The sequence below is a fragment of the Macrotis lagotis genome, chromosome 3 (genome assembly GCF_037893015.1).
Source record: "Macrotis lagotis isolate mMagLag1 chromosome 3, bilby.v1.9.chrom.fasta, whole genome shotgun sequence".
Classification (NCBI taxonomy): Eukaryota; Metazoa; Chordata; class Mammalia; order Peramelemorphia; family Peramelidae; genus Macrotis; species Macrotis lagotis.
In genome coordinates, this window is record NC_133660.1 from 25,055,413 (window position 1) to 25,079,860 (window position 24,448).

Below are 24,448 nucleotides of genomic sequence, written 5' to 3' on the forward strand. Positions count from 1 at the left end.
ATCATAAAGTACAAAATCTCTTGGCATTAGACCCTGCAGGAGAAATGTAAATCTCTAGAGAATTCCTCCAAGGAGGTACTGAAAAAACAAAAGGAATGTGTTGAAGTTACAAGAGTGATGGCTAGATTTTCAGTGTAAGAATATATACTTTAGAATTAGGCAAATACTACAAATTAGGGCTATTTTGAAGATTAGAGTTAAAGTGATGGAGAAGATGGGAATGATTAAAAACTTAAAAGTGTGTCATGCATGTATTTTTTCAATTTCAGAAAGTTGATTGTAAAACATTTGGTAAACTAAACTCAACCTTTTCAACTTGCTTTCTAATTATCCTTATGTTAGCTCATTTTGATTTTGATTTTTTTAACTTTATATCTGAATACTTTACTTTTACACTGAAGACTTGATACTTATCCCCAATGAATTTCATTTTATTTGATTTAGTCAGGGCTAAAATGAATTTTTGAATTTTCAGTGGGAGTATTTACACTTTGGAAATTAGGAAATAATACAAATCTGGGTTTGATTTATTGTTTTATCAATTGTCTAGACTTCAGACAATGATGGAGAAAATGTTAATACTATAGCTCAAACTTTAAAGTATATCATGTTTTCAGCTGAGTTGACTGTTAAATATTTATTAGCATACCTCTGGGTTTAGCCCAGTGCTTTAGACGTTTTGGATCTTTATGGTTCTTGACTATTATTTATTTTGTTAGCTACCTTTCCCATTCTGTGTCATATACAGAACTGATGAACATACCATCTATGTCACTGGAAAAAAATAAAACTTCCCAGGACCCAGCACCAATCCCTGGGGTATTCCATCAGAGACTTCCTGTCAAGTTGACATGGAGCCATTAACAACTATTTTTTGAGTCTAGCCCTTCAGCCAGTATTAAATCCTTTAAACTATATTACCCTCTACTCCACATCTCTCTATCTTTCCTCTAAAAATTGTATGACATACTTATCAAATGCTCCACTAAAATCTAGCTAAACTATATCTTGGCATCCCCTGGATCAGTCAACGTCTTGTTTAAAAAAAAAAGAAATAAAATTAGTCTGGTCTGACCTGTTCTAGATGGAAACAGGCTGAGTCTCTGCAATCACTGCTAACTTTTCTTGACATTCACTAACCATCTTTCATGACGTGTTCTCTAATTTCCCTAAGAATCAAAATCAAGTTCGTTGGTCAAGAGTGTGCAGACTTTGTTCTCTTCCTGTTTTTGAAAACTGGGACAACATGTGCCTTTCCCTGGTCCTGTGATACCTTGCCCTATTTTCCCTTTGCATGACGTAGCTTGTCTGGACCAATTCACTTGAATTCCCCAAGGGCAACTAATTTGTGTTCTCTTATTATTGCCTTATTTATCTTATAGAGCAACCCTCTGCTAGTCATTTTTATCAAAGCCAGACAGACATCATTCTCTCCCTGGCAGAGAAAACAGTAATAAGATCTGCTATCAGCATCATAGTCCCATTACTTCTTTTAATCTTTTTTCTCTCAACTGTGATGTTTAACAAGTGTGAGAGACATCATTTCTGAGTTTTTAATAATTTTAATAATAAAGCTGGAATTTTATTAATTAAAGAGGTCAGTGGCACTCTCAAATTCCAAAGAACCATCATAGAACTTACTCAATTCTTATATGCCCTGGGAAGAGTAGGTGTTCCTGAGGATGGCCATTGACTTGATTGGTTGACAACTAAGGAGAAAATGAATATTTTTATAAGATGTGGGCTCATTCTTTTGGGGTTATTTTTAGATTTTTTTTCAAGGCAATGGGGTTAAGTGTCTTGCCCAAGGCCACATGGCCATGTAATTCTTAAATGTCTAAGTTCGTATTTGAACCCAGGCACTCCTGACTCCAAAGCCAGTGCTCTATCCACTATGCCACCTAGCTGCCTCTAATGTGGGCTCATTCTAATGAGGGTCTTGACAGTATATAATTTGAATCACCCAAGTCTTGGAGACTAAATGGCTTCCATATCACCTGTCTAACGAAAAGAACTCTCATTTCCCCAATCAACCCATTCACCTAAACTTAGAATTTCTTTTACTGTCTTTATCAGATTTTAAGCTGGGTAAGGTTTTGCTCAAGATTTCCTGCATTGGTTGATTTCTGGATGAGAAAGTTAGGAAAGGGGGGAAATCTTATCCCAATACAATAATTAGCTCTTAAATGCAAGAAAGAAATAATAATTTCTCTCAAACTATAATGTTTTTTGAAAAGCCTGGATATTGTGTATGTATGTATGTATGTGTATAAGTGTGTGTTTGCATATGTGTGTGTACATTTCCTTTCTCTAAGGTCCTGAAGTCACTCCTCAACCTACTACATTAATTATACCCCTTTGGCAATGAAGTTTTTTAAAATAAGTTGCTTTTATAGAACACAGTTATTCCATCAATCTTGCCCATTCCATTTTGATTCCCCAATGCTACCATGGGCTAATTTAGTCCCTGCATATAATAACTGAAACTGGCTGCAAGAAAACTTGATGAGGCTGATTTGAGTTCTTCTATATCTGTATTCATTGCTATATCCTCAGTCCCTAAAGAAATTCAGATTACTTAGCCTGGAGAAAAGCTTGCTTGCAGATATTTTTGGGGGGTGAGGGAAGAGGGGGAATGCTTTTCAAAAATAAAAATAGATGATGGGAAATAGGCACTTGTTTCTACTCCAGATATAACGAAAGGAAAATGACTTTAAATTATAATAGCTTAAAGAATTAACTTTAAACTTTTAAAGTTTCTATTAATGGTAGATATATGGAATTAAAAAAAGCAAAATTTATAGTATCTACTCCAGTGGACATTGTTTTTGTCTCCAATGGGTTAGATGAAGCTTTAATTAAAGGCATGTACATTATCTCTAAAAGTCCTAGGATGGTACTAAAATATGGCTTATTCTATGAAAGTCCATGAAGAGTTCCAACACCTTTCAACTTCACAAATAGAAAATAGTCTACAAATAACAAAGGACAATGATGGGGAGACAAACACATTTATTTTAGACCTGGAGAAGTTTTCAATACCTACCCTGGACTTGGAGTTACCCATCCCCATTTCTATATCCTTTTGCAGTCTTCTCCTCCTGCACTTGGAAAAATTAACAATCCGCATGATGAGATAAATAAAGGATTTGGGACTGGGCACCAGACTGAATGGTGGAGGTAGCGTCTTCCCATCATCAAAGTAAGATAACCAAAGTTTTGAGCGAGCAAACTTCCATTCAACATCACTGTCATCCTGTATTACAAAGTGGGAAAAAAGACACCAATTTATATTTTAAACTAAGTAGTCTAGAGCAGAAATTCTTAATCTTGGGACCCCTGACTGACTTATTTTCATTACTGTATTGCAATATAATTGGTTCCCAATATAATTGATTCCACAATTGTCATGATGTGCTTATTGGTGGCAGATTATGTAGCCTGAAGCTAATTAATTGTTGAGATCTGGGATCCTGAGCTACAGTAGGACATAAGCCAATGAGAGATCAGGGGGTCTGCACTAATTGAGCACCAATATGGGGGAGAAGGTATAGATGGCCAATAAGCTTCATAAAGAGGAGAAAACAGAATAGGTGAAAGCCTTCCAGTTGATCAATGTGGGATTAGACTAATGAGTGGCTACTGTATTTCCAACATGAGGGAGATAGTGAGACAGTCTTCAAAAAATTGGGTTTTATGGAGAAGCTAGGTGGCACAATGGATAGAGCACTGGCCCTGAAGTCAGGAGGACCTGAGTTCAAATTCAGCCTCAGACAATTAAATTACCTAGCTGTGTGTGACTTTGGTCAAGTCACATAACCCCTCTGTCTTGTGGGGAAAAAATTATTTTTTTCCTTTAGTTTTTTATTTTCTTACTTTTTTTATAATTGCAGTTCAATATAATTGGTTTCATTTGTAATCCCTAAATATTTCATTTAATGCTTTAAAAATAGTATCCAAAGAAGAGTTCCATCAGCTTCTCCAGGCTGTTAAAGTAAAAGTAGTTCATGATACATCCAAGGTTACAAAGCCTCATTTAGGTGCAACAGAATCCAGTAGAACTTTTCCAGGATAGATACAGGTACATAAAAATATGTAGGTGATTTGTTATTTTATTAATCTTTTATTAGCTTTTCTTTATATTATAATCCCAAAAAGCAAATGAGATAACATTAATTACTACTGGGCTGCACTTTTTTATCTCATTACATTTTTATGAGAATTTATAAGATATACATATGGAGGACCAGCCTTGATGAAAACATGGAAATGCAGTAGGCAGACTTTTTTCTACAGCAGACACACCCCACTTTATTTATTGTCTATCTTTAAAAAAAAGGCATTTGGCTAAGTAGGGAAAGTCACTGAAAGCCATCCCTCCACAAGGAAATCTTTCATTTTATATGTTAAGATAAAACAAAATCCTTGATAAATGAAACTCTAGAGATAATTGTTCAGTAATCCTCTATTTATTAATGGAGTATAACAATAATAATAATAATAATAATAATAATAATAGTAATATCAAGATATGAGCTGTAGCTGGGATTTCATTGTTATTGAGTATTCTCAGGAGAGAACTCCTTCCACTAATGCAGGGCAGCACCCTCTCTGCAATTTGCAGTCTCAGTTGTCCAAATCTGAGTGGGGTTAAATGACCTGCCCAGGGTGGCACAGTTTGAATATGTCAGAGGTAGGATTTGAACCCAGGCTCTCAATCCACTGCAACACCCTAATCCATGACTTCTTTGGGAAGTAACCCAAGGGGCTGGCCATGACATTGAGAATACTCTACACAAGGTTCAAATGGAAGAGGGATTCCTCATAAATTATTGAGTACCCCCAATGTTCTTGTTTGTGGATGATATTATGTTGTATGCATCATGCTTCAAAACATTACAATAAGGTCAAGACTATTAAAAAGAAATTAGTGTAACAATGCATACAAGAAAAATTCAGTAGCTGAAAAGAGCCCATTTTCTAATTTTGGAGAAAAAGCTGTATGGCCAATCTATTAAGATGTGTTAGTCAAGACTGCTGTCTCAAGGTACTATCCCCCACCCCAAGTTGTTTTGCCTCTTGCTTTGGGAACAGCAGCCAAATCAATACTATCATTATTTCTGGAAATGGAAGGTCCATTGATTTCCCATCAGTCTGAACTTACCATCCCTGTGACTTTTCAAACCTAAGCATAATTCCTGGCCTTCACTCCTTTACAGGTGTTTTCTTTTCTTGAGGGTAGGGACCATCTTACTTTTTTTCCTGTATTCTCACTGATTAGCACAGTGCTTCATTCATTCAGTCTGGGATGGGCAGGTGAACAACAGATCACACTCTCCAAGGTTTACATTCTGGGTTAGAGGTTTGTGAAGGTTTGATCTGGTGTGGAATTACATTAAAAACTCAACCCTGATGCTTGACTACCTGTTTGATTGGACAGGGGTGGGACGGGGCTCTTCACCTCTTTAGACAAGGATTCCTCATTGGCAAAATGAGGGGCCTGGTTTAAGGTCCTTCCAAGCTGTAATCAATGATCTTTCAATCTCTACCATTCAGGGCAAACCCCCATAAATACCATATTATTAGAATGTCCTGGAAGAGATGCCCTCCAGACCTTACCTCAATTTCCTGGTAAGAGCTATTAATCATTGCAATCAGCATGTTCAAAAGGACCACAACCATGGTGACATTGTATATTCCATAGAGCACATAGCCAATATTTTCGATGAATTTATGATCATATTTGAGCACCACGGAGGTCACTTCTGATAATCCAAATATGGACCAAAACAAAGTCTTGAAGCTCTCCTCCACTCTGTTAAAAGAAGGGGGATCACAAGGATCAACAAACAATTCTTGTCATGAGGAATTAGACTAGAGGAACTCTGTAAAGCTCAGTTCCATGAGCCCTGAACCTTTCACTGTGCCTCTGTCTCTTCAAGTCCCCTCATCTATAAATGGAAATAATAATGTATGCATTTCCTGGGGTAGGTGCTAGAATAGCAGTGAGATGAAATTGAGATTATACAGGGTGTCCCAAAAGTCTTAGTGAATTTAAAAATTTTTAACAATAACAATAAAAATAGTTAGCACTTATCTAATACCCATAATGTGCCAGGTGATTTACAAATTTGATCTTCAAATGTTGATAGTATTATCTCCACTTTACAACTGAGAAACTGTGGCAGAGCTTAAATGACTTCCCCAGGGTCACACATCTAGTGTCTGAGGCTGAATTTGAACTTAGATTTTCTTGACTCTAGGGCTAGCATTTGTACTTAGAAGCATCTAGATATTGCTATATTTTAAAATTATAAATGTAACAAACTTACAAAAAATGGTACTTGAAAGGTTGATTATTTGAAATTTTAAGATACTGATTTTTCTTATTAAAATTTCAAACTACCATTTCATGCTATTTATTGTTTCAGGATCTTTGTAAAAACTTTTCTCAGCAGTGCCTCAAAGGATGGCAGTTGTAATCTCAGCCTTCCAGTCATCCAAAGAATGACGTTTTTGATTCATATATGACTGCTTTGATGTGTGATCACCCAAGAAAAAGCCCAATAGTGATAGATCAGGGGACCAAGAGAGATAAGCAAAACAAAATCACCTCCTATGCTGCTCCACAGTCAGAGAGAGATTCAAGCCAAAATTGACAGCCATACAATGAACAAGGATAGGGTGTGCCTTCTTGTTCAAATGAAAACTCTATTATTCAAAATATACAAAACTACTTAGTTTAAAGGAAATTATTCAGTGTAAAAGAAATATAAATGAAATGTCCAATTATATTTTTAAAGAAAATTGTAGCATTTATATTTTTGAGGTTATTTATCATTAAAACAGCACTAAGACTTTTGGACAGCTAGGTGGCACAGTGGATAGAGCACTGGCTTGGAATCAGGAAGACTTGAGTTCAAATCCAGCCTCAGACACTTAACTTCTGTGACCTTGAACAAGTCACTTCACCCTGACTACCTTGCACCAGGGCCATCTCCAGTTGTCCTAATTCATATCTGGCCACTGGACCCAGATGGCTATGAAGGAGAAAGTGAGGCTGGGGTCTTAGCACAGTCCCACCTCACTCAAATTCATGTGCTTGTAATGGCATTACCTCCATGATGTCATGGTCTTCTTCAAGAATGAAGGACAGGGGGTAGCTAGGTGGCACAGTGGATAGAGCACCAGCCTTGGAGTCAGGAGTACCTGGGTACAAATCCGACCTCAGATACTTAATAATTACCTAGCTGTGTGGCCTTGGGCAAGCCACTTAACCCCATTGCCTTGAAAAATCTTAAAAAAAAAAGAATGAAGGACAGACATCATCATCAAGATTTTGGGGATCACCAGTATTTATAAAAGCACTTTGAAACCCTTAAGACAATATTTTGCTGTATCTGTTTCTGGGCCCCCATTTGGGGTTTTCTTGGCAAAGGTACTGGAGTGATTTGCCATTTCCTTTTCTACCTCATTTTAAAGATGAGGAAACCGAGGCAAGGAAGGTTACGTGGCTTTCCCAGGGTCATACAACTAGTGTGAGGCTGAATTTGAATTCAGGAAGAGGAGTCACCCTGATTTCAAGCTCAGGATTCTGTTCACTGCCCCAGCTAGGGCCCGAAGCATAATATAAGTGCTGGTTGTTATAGTTATTGTTGATGATGATAACTATCATCATCAGACTAGATGCTATCAGACTAGACAGAGTCTCTTAGAAAATGCTTCCCAAGACTGGGAATCAGGCTGAAATAGATTGACCCCAAAACTCCTTTATCTTTGGGGTTTTATTTGTTGGGTTTGTTTGGGAATTTACCCCCTTATAATTCCTGAGGCTGTTTCCCAAACTTCAATGGCATTTCCTTCTTCTAGGCATTTGTATAGGTCATTCCCCATCCCTGCAATGCCCTCCCCTTCTCATCTCTTGTTTTCAAAATTCCAGTCCTCTTTCCTGGCTGAGATTCAGATGTCAGCCCCTCCATGAAGCCTTCCTTCCCTGACCCTCCTCCTGGTGAGGGATCTCTCCCTGTGCAGAATTCCCTCCATCACTTTTTCTGCTTCACCTCATCACACCCCACCTTCTATTAATTTATCTCTGTTTACACTGTTTTCCCCATCTCTTTCTCCCTGTAAAGGCACTACATACTTTTAAAATCTCTGTATAACCCCCTTTTAAATAACTTCTCTCACAGAGGCTTTGGTTATTGTTACTATGTTTCTATAACAGAGGAAATAAAATCTAGACAGTTTAACTGCCCTTGCAGACGGGTCTGTGAGGAAGAGAATGTCATGACAGAAAAAGTCTGTGAGAGATTACTATAGAAAGCAAGTCTGTGCAATTTTGAGAATTATGACAGCGATCCTTGGAGAGATTATGAGGCACACAGAGGATTAGGAGCATTTCTTTAGGTCCAGGCTCCACAAAGATGAGAAGTTGCTATTCCTAAAGAAGAGCTCTGATTGTACTTGTCACCAGGGTACTCTCCTGATCAAGAAGCTTCAGTAGCTCCCAATGGCCCCGAGGATAAAATACAAACTCCTTTGTTTAGCATTTGAAGTTCTTCTTAATAGTCTATTTGTCAGATCTATGGATACGGGAAGAATTTAGGACCAAAGAAAATATAAAGAGCATTACACAATAAAAAAATAGATAGTTTTGATTATATAAAATTAAAAAGTTTTTACACAGAGATTAGAAGGTATGTAGAAAACTGGGAAACAATTTTTACAATCAGTGTTTTTGATAAAGGTCTCATTTCTAAAATATAGGTGGAACTGAGTAAAATAAATAAAAATACATGACATTCCCCAATTATATTTTTTTTGTCCATCATTCTTTTTTTTTTTTTAGGTTTTTGTAAGACAAACGGGGTTAAGTGGCTTGCCCAAGGCCACACAGCTAGGTAATTATTAAGTGTCTGAGACCAGATTTGAACCCAGGTACTCCAGACTCCAGGGTCAGTGCTTTATCCACTATACTACCTAGCTGCCCCTTTGTCCATCATTCTTGAAGAAGACCATGACATCGTCAGGGACGTGAGTGTGTGTGGGGGGTCTGTTCTAAGTCACCTGCCTCACCTTTTCCTCCAGAGCCATCTGGATCCAATGGTCAGATAGAAATCAGGACGACTGGAGATGGCCCTGGATGCCAGGCAGTCAGGGTGAAGTGCCTTGCTCAAAGTCACACAGCTAGTAAGTATCTGAGGCTGGATTTAATACTCCCATTCTCCTGACTCCACTGCATAATTTTCAGATGAAGAAATTAAAGCTAACTATAGTCATATGAAAAACTGCTCTAAATCATTACTAATTAAAGAAATGCAAATTAAAACAACTCTAAGATACTACTTCACACCTATCAGTCTGACCAATATGACAGAAAAAGGAAATGATCAGTGTTGGAGGGGATGTGGAAAAACTGGGACACTAATCCAATCATTCTGGAGTACAATCTGGAACTACACCCAAAAGGCTATAAAATTGAACATGTCTTTTGATCCAGCAATGCCACTACTAAGTCTGTATCCCAAAGAGATCAGAATAAAAGGGAAAAGATTCACATGTAAAGTCAAAGCAGCAAAGAATCAGAAATTGAGGGGATGCCTATCAATAGGGGAATGGTTGGACAAGTTGTGATTTATAAATATGATAGAAATCTATTGGTCTGTAAGAAATCATGAGCAGGCAGACTTCAGAAAAACCTGTAAAGACTTTCATGAACCAATGCTGAATGTAGTGAACAGTACCTGGAGAACATGCAACACTGTGACGATTAACTATGATAGACTTAGCTCTTTTCAATAATACAGCGATCAAAGACAATTTCAAAAGACCTGAGATGGAAAATGCCATCCACATCCAAAGAATTATGGAGACTGAATGCAGAGCAAAGCCTACTATTTTATCTTTTTTAAAATTTGTTGTTTTGTTTTTCTCTCCCTATTATTTCAAAGGTTCAAATGTAGAACTCCCTGTTGGCACCGAAGGCTTCTCAGAATATGACCCCAGTTTACCTTTGCAGGCTTATTACACAAACCTCCCTCACAAAGGACCCTCCATCTTCTTTCCCCTGAAAAAGACCCTCTCCTCCCCATGTCTGGAATGCCTTCCCTCACTTACACCTCTTGAATCCCAAGTCCCCTTCAAGGCTCAGCTCAAGGGTCTCCTTTCAAAGGAGGTCTTCCCTGATCTCCACCTAGCTTCTACCACCTCCTTCAACTAAAGAAATAAAAATAAAAAATAACAACAATCAACAAGCCCCTCAGATTTGCTTTGTTCTATATGTATTTATATGTGTCCCTGAGGCATATAGGAATGGTGGTGGAAAAGGAAAAGCTGAGTGAAGTGAGAGAAACCAGAACACCAACATCCTGGGATGATCAACTTAGGTAGGCTTAGCTCTTCAGCAATACAGTGACCAAAGGGAATTCCAAAAGACTTGGGATGGAGAATTCAGTTCAATTTTTCCTTCCAACACTAGCTCTGTGATCTGGACAAGTCACTTCCCTACCTAGCCTCAGTTTCTTCATCTGTAAAATAAAGACAATAATAGCACCTACCTCACAGGTTTGTTGTGAGAATCAAAGGAGTTATTAAGAACTCCTTTGTAAAAGCTAAATCATCATAAAAATGCTAGACTATTCCCTTGTTGTGGTTGTTTCCCTCAGTAGAATATAAACTCCTCCAGGGTAGGGGTTGGTTTTGTTTGTTTTTGTGTTCAGAATGGGGAAAAAGCAACTAGGAGGTGCCAGGTCTGAAGTTTAAAAGATCTGAGTTCAAATCTGCCCTCCGACACTTGCTGTGCAACCCTAGGCCAGTCACTTAACCCTAGTTGCCTTAGTTTCCTGATTTGTAAAATGAGCAGGAAAAGGAATGGCAAACTGCTCTAGTATCTCTGTTAAGAAAACCCCAAATGGGGTCACAAAGAATCAGAGATGACTGAAAAACAACCCAAATGAAATGGAAAAAACATGCAGAATCAATGCCAGTTAAGACTGAAAATTATTTTTCAAAAAGCCAACAAATCTTTAAGCCAAATCCTTTTCCAATGAAGTGTCATATATCACAAGACTGATGACCATTCCAAAGACTGGCCCTTTGAAACAGAGCTTTGCTGGCTGAGGACCAGACTTTACATATAACCAAGAGCATGGTTGATGTTGGATCATAATGGTTTGGACAGGCTAAAAGCAGTGTCAAATCAAACAAGAGCAAATTTATTTTGAGATAATTTTATATGCATTTTCTCTCCTTTTTAATTTGTTGGGTTTTTTGTGAGAGAATTCTGAGTAATTTTTTACATTTAGAAAAATTCTGATGTTATGGAATTTAATCATAATAAACATGAAGTCCTTCATTTGGGCTGGAAAAAAAGCTTTATAAATACATGATGGGGGGGCAGCTAGGTGGTGCAGTGGATAGAGCACCGGCCCTGGAGTCAGGAGTACCTGAGTTCAAATCCAGCCTCAGACACTTAATAATTACCTGGCCGTATGGCCTTGAGCAAGCCACTTAACCCCACTGCCTTGAAAAAACTAAAAAAAAAAAATACATGATAGGGTCAGCTAGATGGCGCAGTGAATAGAGCACTGACCCTGGAGACAGGAGGAGCTGAGTTCAAATCAGACCTCAGACACTAATAATTACCTACTTGTGTGACCTTGGACAAGTCACTTAACACTACTGTCTTGCAAAAAAACCTAAATGAATGAATTAATGAATAAATAATTAAACAAACAAATAAATAAATACATGATGGGGGAGTCATAGATGGACAGCAATTTATCTGAAAAAGTTTTTGAGGCTTTAGTGAACCACAAGCTTAATACATCAACAATGTGATATAGCAGCCAAAAAAAAAATCTGTGATTTCAGGTTGCTTTGGAGGGTGGTAGTTCATATGTACTATCCTCTTGTTCAGAAATGATCTAGCAGAGATGTGAAAATTGTAGCAGCAAAGCTGATTCTATTGAACCAGATTAAAACAGAGAAATCCAGAGAATATTTAGCAAAAAAACATAAAAATTCCATGCCACATAGATAATGTGAAAGTAAAGTTTTCAAGGTCTCTATAAGCTGTCCCCAAAGATTCATTTCTATTTGGCTTTGCATCCAGTTACTGCCACTGTTAACAGTTTCCTCAGATTCCCATGAAGACTGGTCTTCACTTGATATATTTTTCTAAATGAAGTCTTGACCAACAGATTTGCAGTTTTATATCAAATTAAAAAATCAAATAAGAACAGAGTCTTACGTGGTGAAAGCAGAGTTGACCTTGGCCCCCAGGTAGTAGGAATACAGGATGAACATCCCAATCATGAAGGCTAGGAACACCATAATGAATAGGACCATGAACTTGAAGATGTCCTTCACCGTCCTGCCCAGAGAAATCTGCAAGGGGCCGAAGCTTTCATTAGCTGGCAGGATGTAGGCTATGCGGGAGAAGCTGAGCACGACGGCGATGGCGTAGAGGCCCTCAGATATGATCTGAGGATCAGAGGGGAGCCATTTATCTCTAGCTGGAGAGGGTGAAAAAGAGGTTAAAAAAGAGAGGCTTCCATTTATTATCCAGTTTGCTTGCCAGAAGAGCATCTACCGTGGCAGGCAGTATTTATCTCAGTGGCAGCTCCATGCTGTTGTTGACCCAATCATCCCCCTGGTCCCATCCTTCTTTTTCACTCAGATTTGAATTAAATGTTCTTTTCAACTGGGGGTGGAACAATCACAAAGGCATGTGTTGTCTTTTCCAACTGGGAGAAGACAAAATAAAATACTTAAGGGAAGAGATAGGGGGCAAATCCCTCTGACAGAGGTTGGGGTAACAGGATGTCAAAACAACTGATAGGGATTCAATTTTTCCACACCAGTAGATAAATAAGACCAGCTGACATTTTTGTATCAATCTGAGGTTTGCAAAAGATATCTTTGCTCACTGAGGCTGCCTGAGCCTAAGGCAACCGGAATTCCAATCTTTTTTGGACCCAAGTACTGATTTATATATGGGTGGTCTCTTCCCTGGGTAGGTAAGTTCCCCCAGGCAGCACCAAGTTTTTCCTTTTGTCTTTGTCTCACCAGTCCTTAGCAATGTGCCTGGCCAGATGATTTGACCTTCACAACAATCCCAGTAAGGTCATTACTATCTTTCTCACCAGTTAAAACTTGAAGAAACTGAAATGGTGGATTCTGAACCCAGAACTTCTTTTTTTTAAATTTTATTTTAAGGCAATGGGGTTAAGTGACTTGCCCAAGGTCATACAGTTAGGCAATTATTAAGTGTCTGAGGCCAGATTTGAACTCAGGTCCTCTGACTCCAGGGCCAGTGCTTCAGCCATCTTGCTGCCCCAAACCCAGAATTTCTAGATTCTATTTTACCACTTCTGTATAACAGTGTTCGAGGAACCAATCTCTGAGCATCATGTTCCATAAGAAAATGTCCCTTTTGGCAGCTAGGTGGTGCAGTGGACAGATCACCAGCCCAGGAGTCAGGAGGACCTGAGTTCAAATATGACCTCAGACACTTAATATAATTACCTAGTTGTGTGACCTTGGGCAAGTCACTTAACCCCACTGCCTTGCAAACACAAAAAGAAAAAAAAAGAAAATGTCCCTTTTCACAAGAGGGATAGCTCCTAGAGATTGTACAGGATCACTGATTAGCAACTCATAATAAGACTATAAATGAAGGACAAGGGTTTTTACATGTGGCCTACAGGTTTTTGATCTATATAGTCTGTGTATCTGCCCATTTCCCAAGGAATAAAATCCCAGGCTCTCTTCATAAGACTACCTTAAAGTCAGATGTAAGCAATATCTAACTTTGTAGGATAACACTAATAATGGCTCACATTGATCTAGCTAAGCTTCATTAAAGCCCTTTTTATCCATGATTTCATTTGATCCTCAAAATCATTCTGAGAGGGGAGGCTAAGTGGCACAGTGGAAGGGTGGCTAGGTGGCACAGTGACTAGAGCACCAGCCCTGGAGTCAAGAGTACCTGAGTTCAAATTTGGCCTCAGACACTTAATAATTACCTAGCTGTGTGGCCTTGGGCAAGCCATTTAACACCATTTCCTTGCTAAAACCTAAAAATAAAAAAATAACTCTGAGGGAGGTACCATTTCTACCCTCATCTTACAGATTGGAATCTGAGGCTCAGAGATAGACTCTTATTTGCTCACTGGTGACAATCTGAGAAAGGATTTGCCTTCCTGACTCTAAATCCAATGTGCAAGCACAAAGAAAAAAATAGCTAGTCTAATATGCATATACCTCAACTCTCTCTGCCTCCACACCTTGAAACATCTCTTTTCCTTCCCCTGTATCTTTCTCTATTTTTCTCTGAGGAGATAATCAGCTTAAGCCCCACCTCATCATAAGCACAGAAATTCCAATCAACCAATAAATACTTTAAACTCAATATGAAGTAACATTCCTAAAACCCCACCACAGAATGAAAACAAGCCCTTGATCAATTTGAGAGGTTTCTAGGGAATTAATCATTGGATGAAGGGAGAGTAGCTATAAAGAAAACATCTCTTTTGGAGGGAGGAAGGAATTTCTGTTACTCTTCTACTCCACCCTCACCTTTGACCAAGTCATCAGTAACAAAGAGGATAATCAGCTAGGATCAAAGAAAGGAGAACCATAGGAAGCATCTCAGCCAATCAGGAGCAGAATGGACCCTAAGGATAGATTGATCTAGAAATGCAGTCACTAGAGAAGAGAAGCAGCTTCAAAGCACCCAACCCCTTGTACCAGAGAAGAATGTCCATTCTGGCCTCCAGAAAGGTCTTCTAGGCCATAAAACTCAAGGAATTCTGAATTACCCCTGTCCACATAGCTATCCAAATGTGTGCCTTGACATCATCATACCCCCGATTTTAAGTCTGCTGTTCCCATGAACCTGGGAAGATCTGTTAGGTAGTAGGCCCCATGGTTGGTGAGCAAAAAAAAATGTTTCATGCCATTGTTCTCACTTTACTACTGCTTTTCCTGTGGTCTTATTAAATCTATTGACTGATTGTTATGGGGGAGCATACCAGTGGGGTCTTGGGAACAACAATATTAGCAACTTTTATCTTAGAAACCTGAGTAGTGGCTGAAGAACTGCAGATAGAGAGAAATGCAAAAAAATAAAAAATAAAAAAAACAACAACAAAACCCAAACAGCTCTAACTTTTCACTGGTAAAGAGGACCAAAGATAGGAATAGCTGGTGTTGGAGGACTTTTGAAAAGATAGGCACACTGATGCAAGGTTGGTGAAACTGAATCAGTCAAAAACCATTATGGATATCTGGATCCAAAAAAAGGTAATATCTCAAAAAGGGTTTTGAGGAGAAGGGAAGGATACCATATGGGGAAGGATACCATATAAAAATAATGTCTAGATTTTTAAAAAATTGACCATCCAAATAACTATAACAAAAGATCATTTTGATAAAGCTACATAATTCTCATGGCTATATTAGGAGGAATCATAGAGCAGCTAGAATAAGCAGTGGATGAGAGCTCTATGGAATGCAAGTTGAATTAGTTGATAAACATATATGGTTTCAAAACTGACTTAGCCTAGTCATATTTTTCTGACACTGGGGCAGAGTGCAGGCAGGTGATGAATGGTCTGTACTCAGGGGCTGGCTTAGCTAAGTTCATAAAAGCTCATCCCACAGAGTCCCAAAATCTTAGAGTTGGCAGGACCTTAGAAGTCAGCTGGCTCAACACATACCTGACCAAGAAGTTCTACTACAATGCATGCAGCATTCGATGTCCAGGACTTTGCTTGGGGAATGCCCTCCTGGGTGGGAGAATATGGCCATACTTTTGGATTGTTAAAGTGGATTGTTAAAGACCTATGAGTAAGAGCTAGTAGGGAAACTGATACTAGTGATGATAACTGATATTTTTATACTGCTGGAAGCTTTGCAAAGCACTTTTCAAATAGTATCTCTTTTTTCCTCACAACAACCCTGAAAGATAATAATTATTCCTATTTTACAGTGGCAGAGGCAGAGGTTAAGTGACTTGCTAGCCTATGTCTGAGGTAGGATTTGAACTCAGGTCTTCCTTACTCTCAGGTTCAGCTTTTTGTCCACTACATCACCTGGAAGAAGTTCATCTGTAACTTCTACTCTGAACTTCTCAATGTACTAAGAGATTAAGTGATTTGCCCAAAATCACAGAGTTAGTGTGCTTCAAATGAAAACACTGAACCTCAGCCATTTCCACTTCACTAACATCTTCATAGATCTGGGGCAAAATTGAAGGCAAAAATTCTTTCATTTTTTGGTCTCTCGTTTGAATTTTGCATTTTTTTCTAATTACATGTAAAATCTATTTTTAACATTCATTTAAAAAACTTTGAGTTCCAAATTCTCTACTACCCTTCTTCCTCCCCTCTCCCCCTCCATGTGCAGTCATGAAAATTATGTTTCTATATTAGTCATGGTGTGAATGAAAAAAGATAGGCTTTTCCTAACAACAAACTGGTTAGTTTTTCAGGAACTTTCATCTATGACTTCTAGTGCTGCCCTCAGAGGTCAAGCAAAACAACAGTTACCACTCCCACAGATACAGACTGCTTTAAGGTTTGCAAAGCAGACATATACTTCCCTAATGCTCATCACAGTCGGCTTCAGAGGGAAGTTGTATTGAGATGCACAGCAGAAAGCCCAAGATGACTTTCTGGGTGGAGAAGAGAGAGGGGACCTGAGGGAGGAGAAGATCTGGAGGGAGATGGGAGTTGCGGAGCTGTTGGTCTGTAGAATATTAAGCAGGACCAGTTCCAAGAGAAGGGACATGAGTCAAGGATGACTCAACAGTAAGAGGAGGCACCAGTAAAGAGGAGAGGGGGATGGGGATAGGGAGGGGATAGAAAGAGAATGTTCTGCTTTTTTTGGTAGTCAGGCATCACCAGGCACTCACTATACAATACCTCAACAGAGTTAATGCAAGGCTTCCCTTCAGAATGACTTAGTTCTCTCTGGTGTCTGTGATTGTGGTGACAGAACCCTAATTCATTAATTTGTGGAGAGATGCTGCCAGTTTGATCTTCCTTAACATATACACAATCAACCCATATTCAAGGTAGGAAGTAGGAAGACCCAGAAGTACTGTCAAAATCTCCTGACTGGTGCTAACCTGGGTAACCTTACACAAGTCATTTAACCTCCATGAGCCTCAGTTTCCCCAGGGATAAAATGAGGATGGTGGAATGAGGTAGCATCTTGAGATGACATAGAAAGGGTCCCTTCCAGCTCTAGAGTTAGGATTCTCTAAGTTTTCTTTAATTTTTATGGGTTTTTTTTTTGTTTTTATTTTTTTATTTTTATTTTTTTGTAGAGGACAATCTGGCTGTGTGATTTGATTACTCTAGGGAACTCCCCTTATGGAGCAGTCCTTCGTTGATTCGGCTCAGCAAGTCCTTTCAAGTTACCTGGGGGCACTGAAAGATCAAGAGATTGGCCAGGACAGCCCAGCAAGCCTTTCTGTCTTGGAGGAAGTTTGCTTTCTCCCTTATTTTAAATGGGTAACTTACCATAAGTGAAATACTGTATTTCTGGAGGCAGAGTGACTTCACTGAGGTCACTCCCTTCAATATAACTGTCCACATACTGCTGTGCTTTGGTGGCCTGAACAAAGGCTAGGAATCGGGCTGTGAAAGCTGCGATGAAGATGGAAAGCATCCCGAAGTCCAGAACATTCCACAGCTGTAAAATGTATTCCCTCGGCCCTTCGAGCCAGAGTTCCTTACATTCTGACCACATCATCCCTGTTGGATTGACCGGAGAAGAGACACAATCAGAGTTCCCAGCGAGCCATCTTTGTCCCCATTCCCCCAGACAGAAAGTGGACTTCAAAAAGCTCAGCTCCTTGGAGGGCCAAGTAACCAAGTCTTTACCTTCAGGAAACAGTCATGTTAAAATGCTAGAGAAAGATAAATGGAAGAAATGAAAATTGACAGAAAATAATCCACCCCAGGGGCAGCCAGGTGGCAAAAGACTGGCCTTGGAAGCAGGACCTGAGTTCAAATCTGACCTCAGACACTTGATACTCACTACCTGTGTAAAAGCTGGGCAAGTCACTTAACCCTTATTGCCAGAGAAATTCTTTTTTAAGAAAAAGTAAAGTAATTTACACCCCGCAAAGACAGGATTAGTAATATCCAAAGACTCGATACTCAAGGAGGTCCTAGAAATAGGAGTGCTACAACACTACAGATATTAGACACAAGAAGGAATGGATACCACCGTATTAAATGGGAGACCCTAGGCAAGTGTGAGACCCTTACGTGTTTCCAGGCAATTCTCTAAGACTATAAGTTGCCTATCTTCATTGATGGAAGGAGTTTTCACACATGGAACTCCCAACGCCCATGAAAACCCAGTCCAGCCTCCATCCAAACCCGAAGTATCACTGTCCCCATTTCATAGATGAAAAGAACTGTGGGACTCAGAGAATTGAGGTTAATGAACTTGCATTGAACTTAGCATTGGCAGGTGTGGTGGGGTAGCAACTAAATTAATCCTCCCTGACTTCCTGTGGAAGCATTTGAACCTTTTCCTTACTTATCATGGGCAGGATTTACTCAAATCTTGTTTTCCTGTCTATTGTTTTATTCACTATACCATACTAAAAAAAAAGTATGAGGATAAAGGACCAATCAATTAAATTTGTCATTCGGCCATTTTCAGTCACATTCAACTCTTTGTGATCCTATTTGGGGTTTTCTTAGCAGAGATACTGGAGTGGTTTGGCATTTCCTTCTCCAGTTCATTTTATAGATAAAGAAACTGAGGCAAACAGGGTTAAGTGACCTGCCCAGGGTCACACAGCTAGTTGGCTGAATCTGAATTCAGGAAGATGAGTCTTCTTGACTCGAGGCCTCGTGTTCTGCCCACTGTGCCTCTAAGCTGCTCTCCCTGGGCCTGCCTTTCCAATTATTGTAGAGGGCAATACTATCTTCTCAGTCCCTCAGGTTCATAACCTAGGTGTCATCCTTGATCCTTACTCCCAAATCCAAACTGTTTCCAAAGCCTGTCAATTTATCCTTGCAACATCTCTTGAATATGCTCCCTTCTCTTTTCTGACCCTGCTATCACTCTGCTACAAGTCCTTATTACCTTGGGCCTAGACCAGGGATGGGAAACCTTTTCTGCAAAGAGCTTTGTGAATATTTATAACATCATTCGCTGACCATAGAATATTATTAACTTAAAAGTAACCAGCTATATTTGGTCAAATATTTAATTAATTCACCCCTAAAAAACTCCAAGGTTCATTGAATTTTGAGTCCCACCTGGCCAGAAGTGCCAGACCAAATGATTTCAAGGGCTTGCTGGCTAGAAGCTCCTTGCCCCTGGCCTAGACTACTGCAGTACCCTATGGGAGGTCTGCCTACATCCAAGCCATTTTCCATTCTTAAGTGTTAATTTGATTGTCACCCCACTCCACCATGACTTATTCAATAAACTCCAGTGGCTCCCTATTGCCTCTAGAATCAAATACAGAAGGCTCTGCTTGCCTTTCAAAACCCTTTATAACTTAGCCTCCTCCTTCCTTTCTAGTTATCTTACACCTCACTCCCCTACATATGTTCTTTGGTCCATTGACATTGACCTTCTGGTTGTCTGTCCCACATTTAAGACATTCCATCTCTCCCCTCTGAGCATTTGTCTGGTTATTCTCCATTCCTGGTCTGGTCTTTTTATGAGTCAACTGAAATTCCATATTCTATAGGAAGATTTTTCCCAATTTCTCCTAATTCCAGTGCCTTCCCTCTGTTAATTATTTCCTATTTATTCTGCATTTTGCTTCTTTGTAGATATGTGTTTGCTTGAGGTCTCCTCCATTAGATTTAAGATCCTTGAGGGCAGGGACTATTTTTTGTAATCTTTTTTGATTCCCCAGGGTCTGGTGCATAATGCCTAACTGATGACTGACTAAGAATGGCAATAACTCTAATTCTTAAGAATATTTGGCCTTCAAGTCTAACTACTCAAATTTCAGTTTAGTAGCAGGGTTGAGAGAAAAGAGATTTATTGCCTCACTTGGACAGAGTAGCAACTCACCTGAGGGAAATTTCTCTCTTGTATTTGACTAAGTTCTGAATCAGGACCAAGGTTTTTCCTCTTTTCTACTTCCTCATCCAGAAATCAACCAGTGTGGGAAATCTTGGGCAAAGATTTACCTACCCAAGCTAAGATCTAATCAAAGACAGTAAAAGAAATTCTAAGTTTAGGCAAATGGATCAATTCCTGCTCATTGTACTTACTCAGAAAAGTCTGGGAAAATGTGGATTCTCCCTTTTGTCAGACAGGTGATATGGAAATCGATAAGTCTCTTGGACCAAGTCTTTGGTGATCCAAGTCACACAAGACTCTTATTAGAATGAGTTCACATCTAATTAGAATATGCATTCTCGGGGTGGCTAGGTGGCTCAATGAATAAAGCACTGGCCCTGGAGGCAGGAGTACCTGGGTTCAAATCCAGTCTCAAACACTTAATACTTACATAGCTGTGTGGCCTTGGGCAAGCCACTTAACCCCATTTGCCTGGCAAAAAAAAATCTAAAAATAAAAAAAAAATTAGAATATGCATTCTCTTATCAGCTAACTAGTCAGAGATTGCCATTCTCCAAGAACACCTACCCTTCTAAGGCCATATAAACTGTGAGGGGTCTTTGGCATTCAAGAGTGCTACTTTTTATTAATAAACATGTTAGTCTTATTAATAAAATGATTAAATTACCCAGCTTTTTTAACTTTCATACACATTTTCTTAGTATTTTAAGATTTACAAAGCACTACCCCACAATCCTGTGACAAAATTAGTGTATTATTCCCATTTTAAAGATGAGTAAACTGAGGCTAAAGGAGATAATACAAAGCTAATCACTATCAGAGCCAAAGCATTGAGTCTCCTGACTCAAAGACCAATTTAGCCCTTTCTATCAATCCATGCTGCTTCAATACATTTTCCTCAGTGTCTGAAGCTGACATGTAATGGCCCTCATTATTCCTGAAGGATGGCTGCACATACCAGAGAGCCACAATTGGCTTGAAGCTACAAGCACTGGTTGCTATTTTCAGGTCTATGGCTTGGCCTAATAGAGTCACCTCATTCCTCATGATTAGAAGCTATGTAGGACTGTCTGAAAGTTTACAATAATCCATTCCTCATTTGTTCCACTCTCTGAGGATCAGATGGCTTTTCTCCTTGCCAAGGTCAACCTCTCTTTCCCAAGTGATGTCATTCTCTCCCATTTCCTTCAGAAGCTGGCCCATTTTTGTTAATTTCCTGCCCCTCTCCCATCTTCAGTCTCTAGCTAAGAGTCTCTTCCCTGTTGCCTCTAAACATCCTTCACTTTCTCTAATTCTAAAAACAAACAAATCAAAAAACCCCAACAAATACACACTTCACTTAGGTCAAAGAAAGAACCTAATTTTTAAAGAAATGCACAAAAATACATGTTCCAAATCACTAACAGTAAAAAAGAATGTGAATTTAAACACCACTGGGGTTTTATTCCATACTCAATAAATGGGTCAAGATGATAAAAGATGATGGAAAAGATTTAAAAAGGATCATGATGTTGTGGCCTCCATGGGCATCAGTTGCAAACAAAATCACACCAAATCCCCATCCCTATTGACTTCTTTTTTTGGGGGGGAGAGGGGTTTTTTATAAGGCAATGGGGTTAAGTGGCTTGCCCAAGGTCACTTGGGTAATTAGTAAGTGTCTGAGGCCACATTTGAACTCAGGTCCTCCTGACTCCAGGGCCGATACTCTATGCACTGTGCAACCCTAGCTGCCCTTTCCCCCTTCTTTTTGACTCTACTTTATTTCATTTTTCTCACTAATTAATCACTTAGCTCTGAGCTCCCTCCCTCTTTTCTAGCTTAAAAATATCACATTAAATAAACTGGAAAAATTGCTTTCTCCATAAGCTTATTAGCAGCTTAAAACTGCACTAAAACTTTTGGACCATGTTGTATGTACCCAACTCCCTCATCCTTTAGGCTTAAATAAATGACAAAATAACTGTCTATATAATTTTTTAACAACGTAGCAGACAATGAAACAAAGACACAAATCATTTTTTACAATGTATTAGAATGGTCCCAGCCAAAGTCAACTTTCACTGCTAGAGCTGTCCTCTGCGTCTCACAAGTCAGCTCTCTCAAGATAGTAGCCAGTCTCTCAGGGATACTCTTTACGTGTTTCCTCCCCAAAAGAGTCAAATTTAGTCTTTTAGGAAAGGAGTCTTTTCTTAGTCTTTTCTCTCTGTACCTGGGTCAGAGTCATAGATAACTCTCCAGAATAAAAATTAAAGCCTTAGTCTCTTCAGAGTCTTCAAAGATAGCACTAAATCTGTAACTTTCTGAGATTGAACATTGCTTCTTTTTTTCTGTGAAAGATCAGGGTTAAGTGACTTGCCCAGGATTACACAGCTAAGTAACTGTAAAGTGTATGAGGCTAGATTTGCATTTGGGTCTTCTGGGCTCCAGAACTGATGCTCTATCCACTGCACCACCTACTACCCCATTGACCTTGTTTCTTAAAGGCAAAGTTAACAGTATACTCCATAGTAAAGGCCTCAAAGCTGGTATAAAAACTGGTGTCAACTTTATTTAAAGTAATTTATGGATAGCTATGGGAAAAGGCATCCAAAAGCATTTCTGTTATATTATGAATTGATGAGAAACAACTGGAGAGAAGTCAGCAAACTGTTCATATCCTGTGACCTTGTAAATGTTTAAAAAAAACCACAATAAAACTTAAGACAACACAATCTTTCACTTGAACTGCCATTCCCTTAAGCTACTGTCCTATATCCTTCTCCCTTATTGCAACTACCCTAGAAAAGTAATCTACTCTCTCCACCCCAACCTCTTTACTAAAGACCTCTCTGTTTACAAACCTCTCTGTTTGTCTTTCTCTCCCTGTATTTATCTCCTCTCTCTATCTATCTCTGCTCTCTGTGTCTCTCTATTTGCCTGTCTCTCTCCTGTCTTTCTCTTTCTGTCTCTCCATGTATTTGTCTGTCTCTCCCACTCTCTGTCTCTCCTCTCTCCCTCTGTCTGCTCTTTCTGTCTCTCTCTCTCTCCCTCCATCTCTCCCACTTTTTCTGTCTCTCCTGTTTGTCTTTCTCTCCGTCTGCTCTCTGTCTGTGCCTCTCTATTTCTCCCCCTCTCTTTCTGTGTGTCTGTCTGTCTCTCCCACTCTCTATCTCTCTCCTCTCTCTCTTCCTTTCTTTCTCTACTCTCTCCTTTTTTTCCAAGGCTCCAGCTCAGGCTCTAGTTCCTATCTGAAGCCTTCCCTGAATTTTCCTGGTTGTCTTTAATGCAGTTTCCCTCTTTGAATTGTTTTGTGTGGTCTTGCTTGAGGATGTGTTTCCCTACCACCCAAGCTAGAGTAAGTTCTGTGAGGGTGGGCACTGCTTCATTTCTGTTTTCAAGTCCCTTGTACCTTGGCCAGTGCCTGATCCACAGTAGGCAACCTGAGTTTAATGAAGCAGCTAACTGCCATGCTTCTATCTCCAATCAATCCATCATCAAGCATGTGGTTAGGCTCTGTGGATTGTCACTCAATGTTTAATGATTGATCTTGACATCTGAAACCAACCACTCTGATTTCATCTGTGCCATATGTTCAACCCCAACTCTGCCACTTCCCAACTGGGTGAGTTTGGAGAAATTACTTCACTGCTTGGTACCACAGTTTCTTCATCTGTAAATTCTGCACCCTCTCAATTCTAATTCTAAATCTATTGGCTGCATTTTTTAGTCTTCAGGAACCTCGAGTTCCTGTGGTAATGGAGGACTTTTAAAATACTTATAATTGAGGACTCACAAAAATTCTGCATTATCCCTTTAAATGGGAGCCTGATCTATTAATTATTTTTAGGTTTTTGCAAGGCAAATGGGGTTAAGTGGCTTGCCCAAGGCCACACAGCTAGGTAATTATTAAGTGTCAGAGACTGCATTTGAACCCAGGTACTCCGGACTCCAGGGCCCGTGCTTTATCCACTATGCCACCTAGCTTCCCCCTGATCTATTATTTTTTAAAAATTTTTTAATTTTTATTTAAGGCAGTGGTTAAGTGACTTGCCCAAGGTCAGACAGCTAGACAATTATTAAGTGTCTGGGGCTAAATTTGAACTCAGGTCCTCCTGACTCCAGGGCTAGTGCTCTATCCACTGCACCACCTAGCTGCCCTCTATTACTAAGGCTAATCTTTGTCATCCTCACAATGGAATCCATGGCTCTTGCTGCCTCTGCCATATTCTTAACACGATGCTGCCTTTCCTTTCCTTGAAGGAGATTTCTAGTGGGAGGAAGTTGATATTATTCTGAGGATGTGCCCCCACCACTCGCAGATCTTTTCTCAGTAGCCAGCCTACCCATCCAACCACAGATCTCAGTTTCTAACTTCCTCCAGCCTAGGGAACCT

At 39.4% G+C, this 24,448-nt stretch overlaps 1 protein-coding gene across 1 annotated transcript in view; it reads right to left on the minus strand.

Annotated features, from left to right (window-relative positions):
• TRPC3 (transient receptor potential cation channel subfamily C member 3) overlaps window positions 1–24,448 on the minus strand; it is a 91,891-nt gene that overhangs the window by 13,418 nt on the left and 54,025 nt on the right. The window contains exons 6-9 of the mRNA XM_074231536.1: window positions 17,532–17,765; window positions 12,251–12,515; window positions 5,620–5,815; window positions 3,047–3,256 (exon numbers count right to left, since the gene is read on the minus strand). Of these exons, the coding sequence (XP_074087637.1) occupies window positions 3,047–3,256; window positions 5,620–5,815; window positions 12,251–12,515; window positions 17,532–17,765 (905 nt within the window). The remainder of the gene's footprint in view (window positions 1–3,046; window positions 3,257–5,619; window positions 5,816–12,250; window positions 12,516–17,531; window positions 17,766–24,448) is intronic.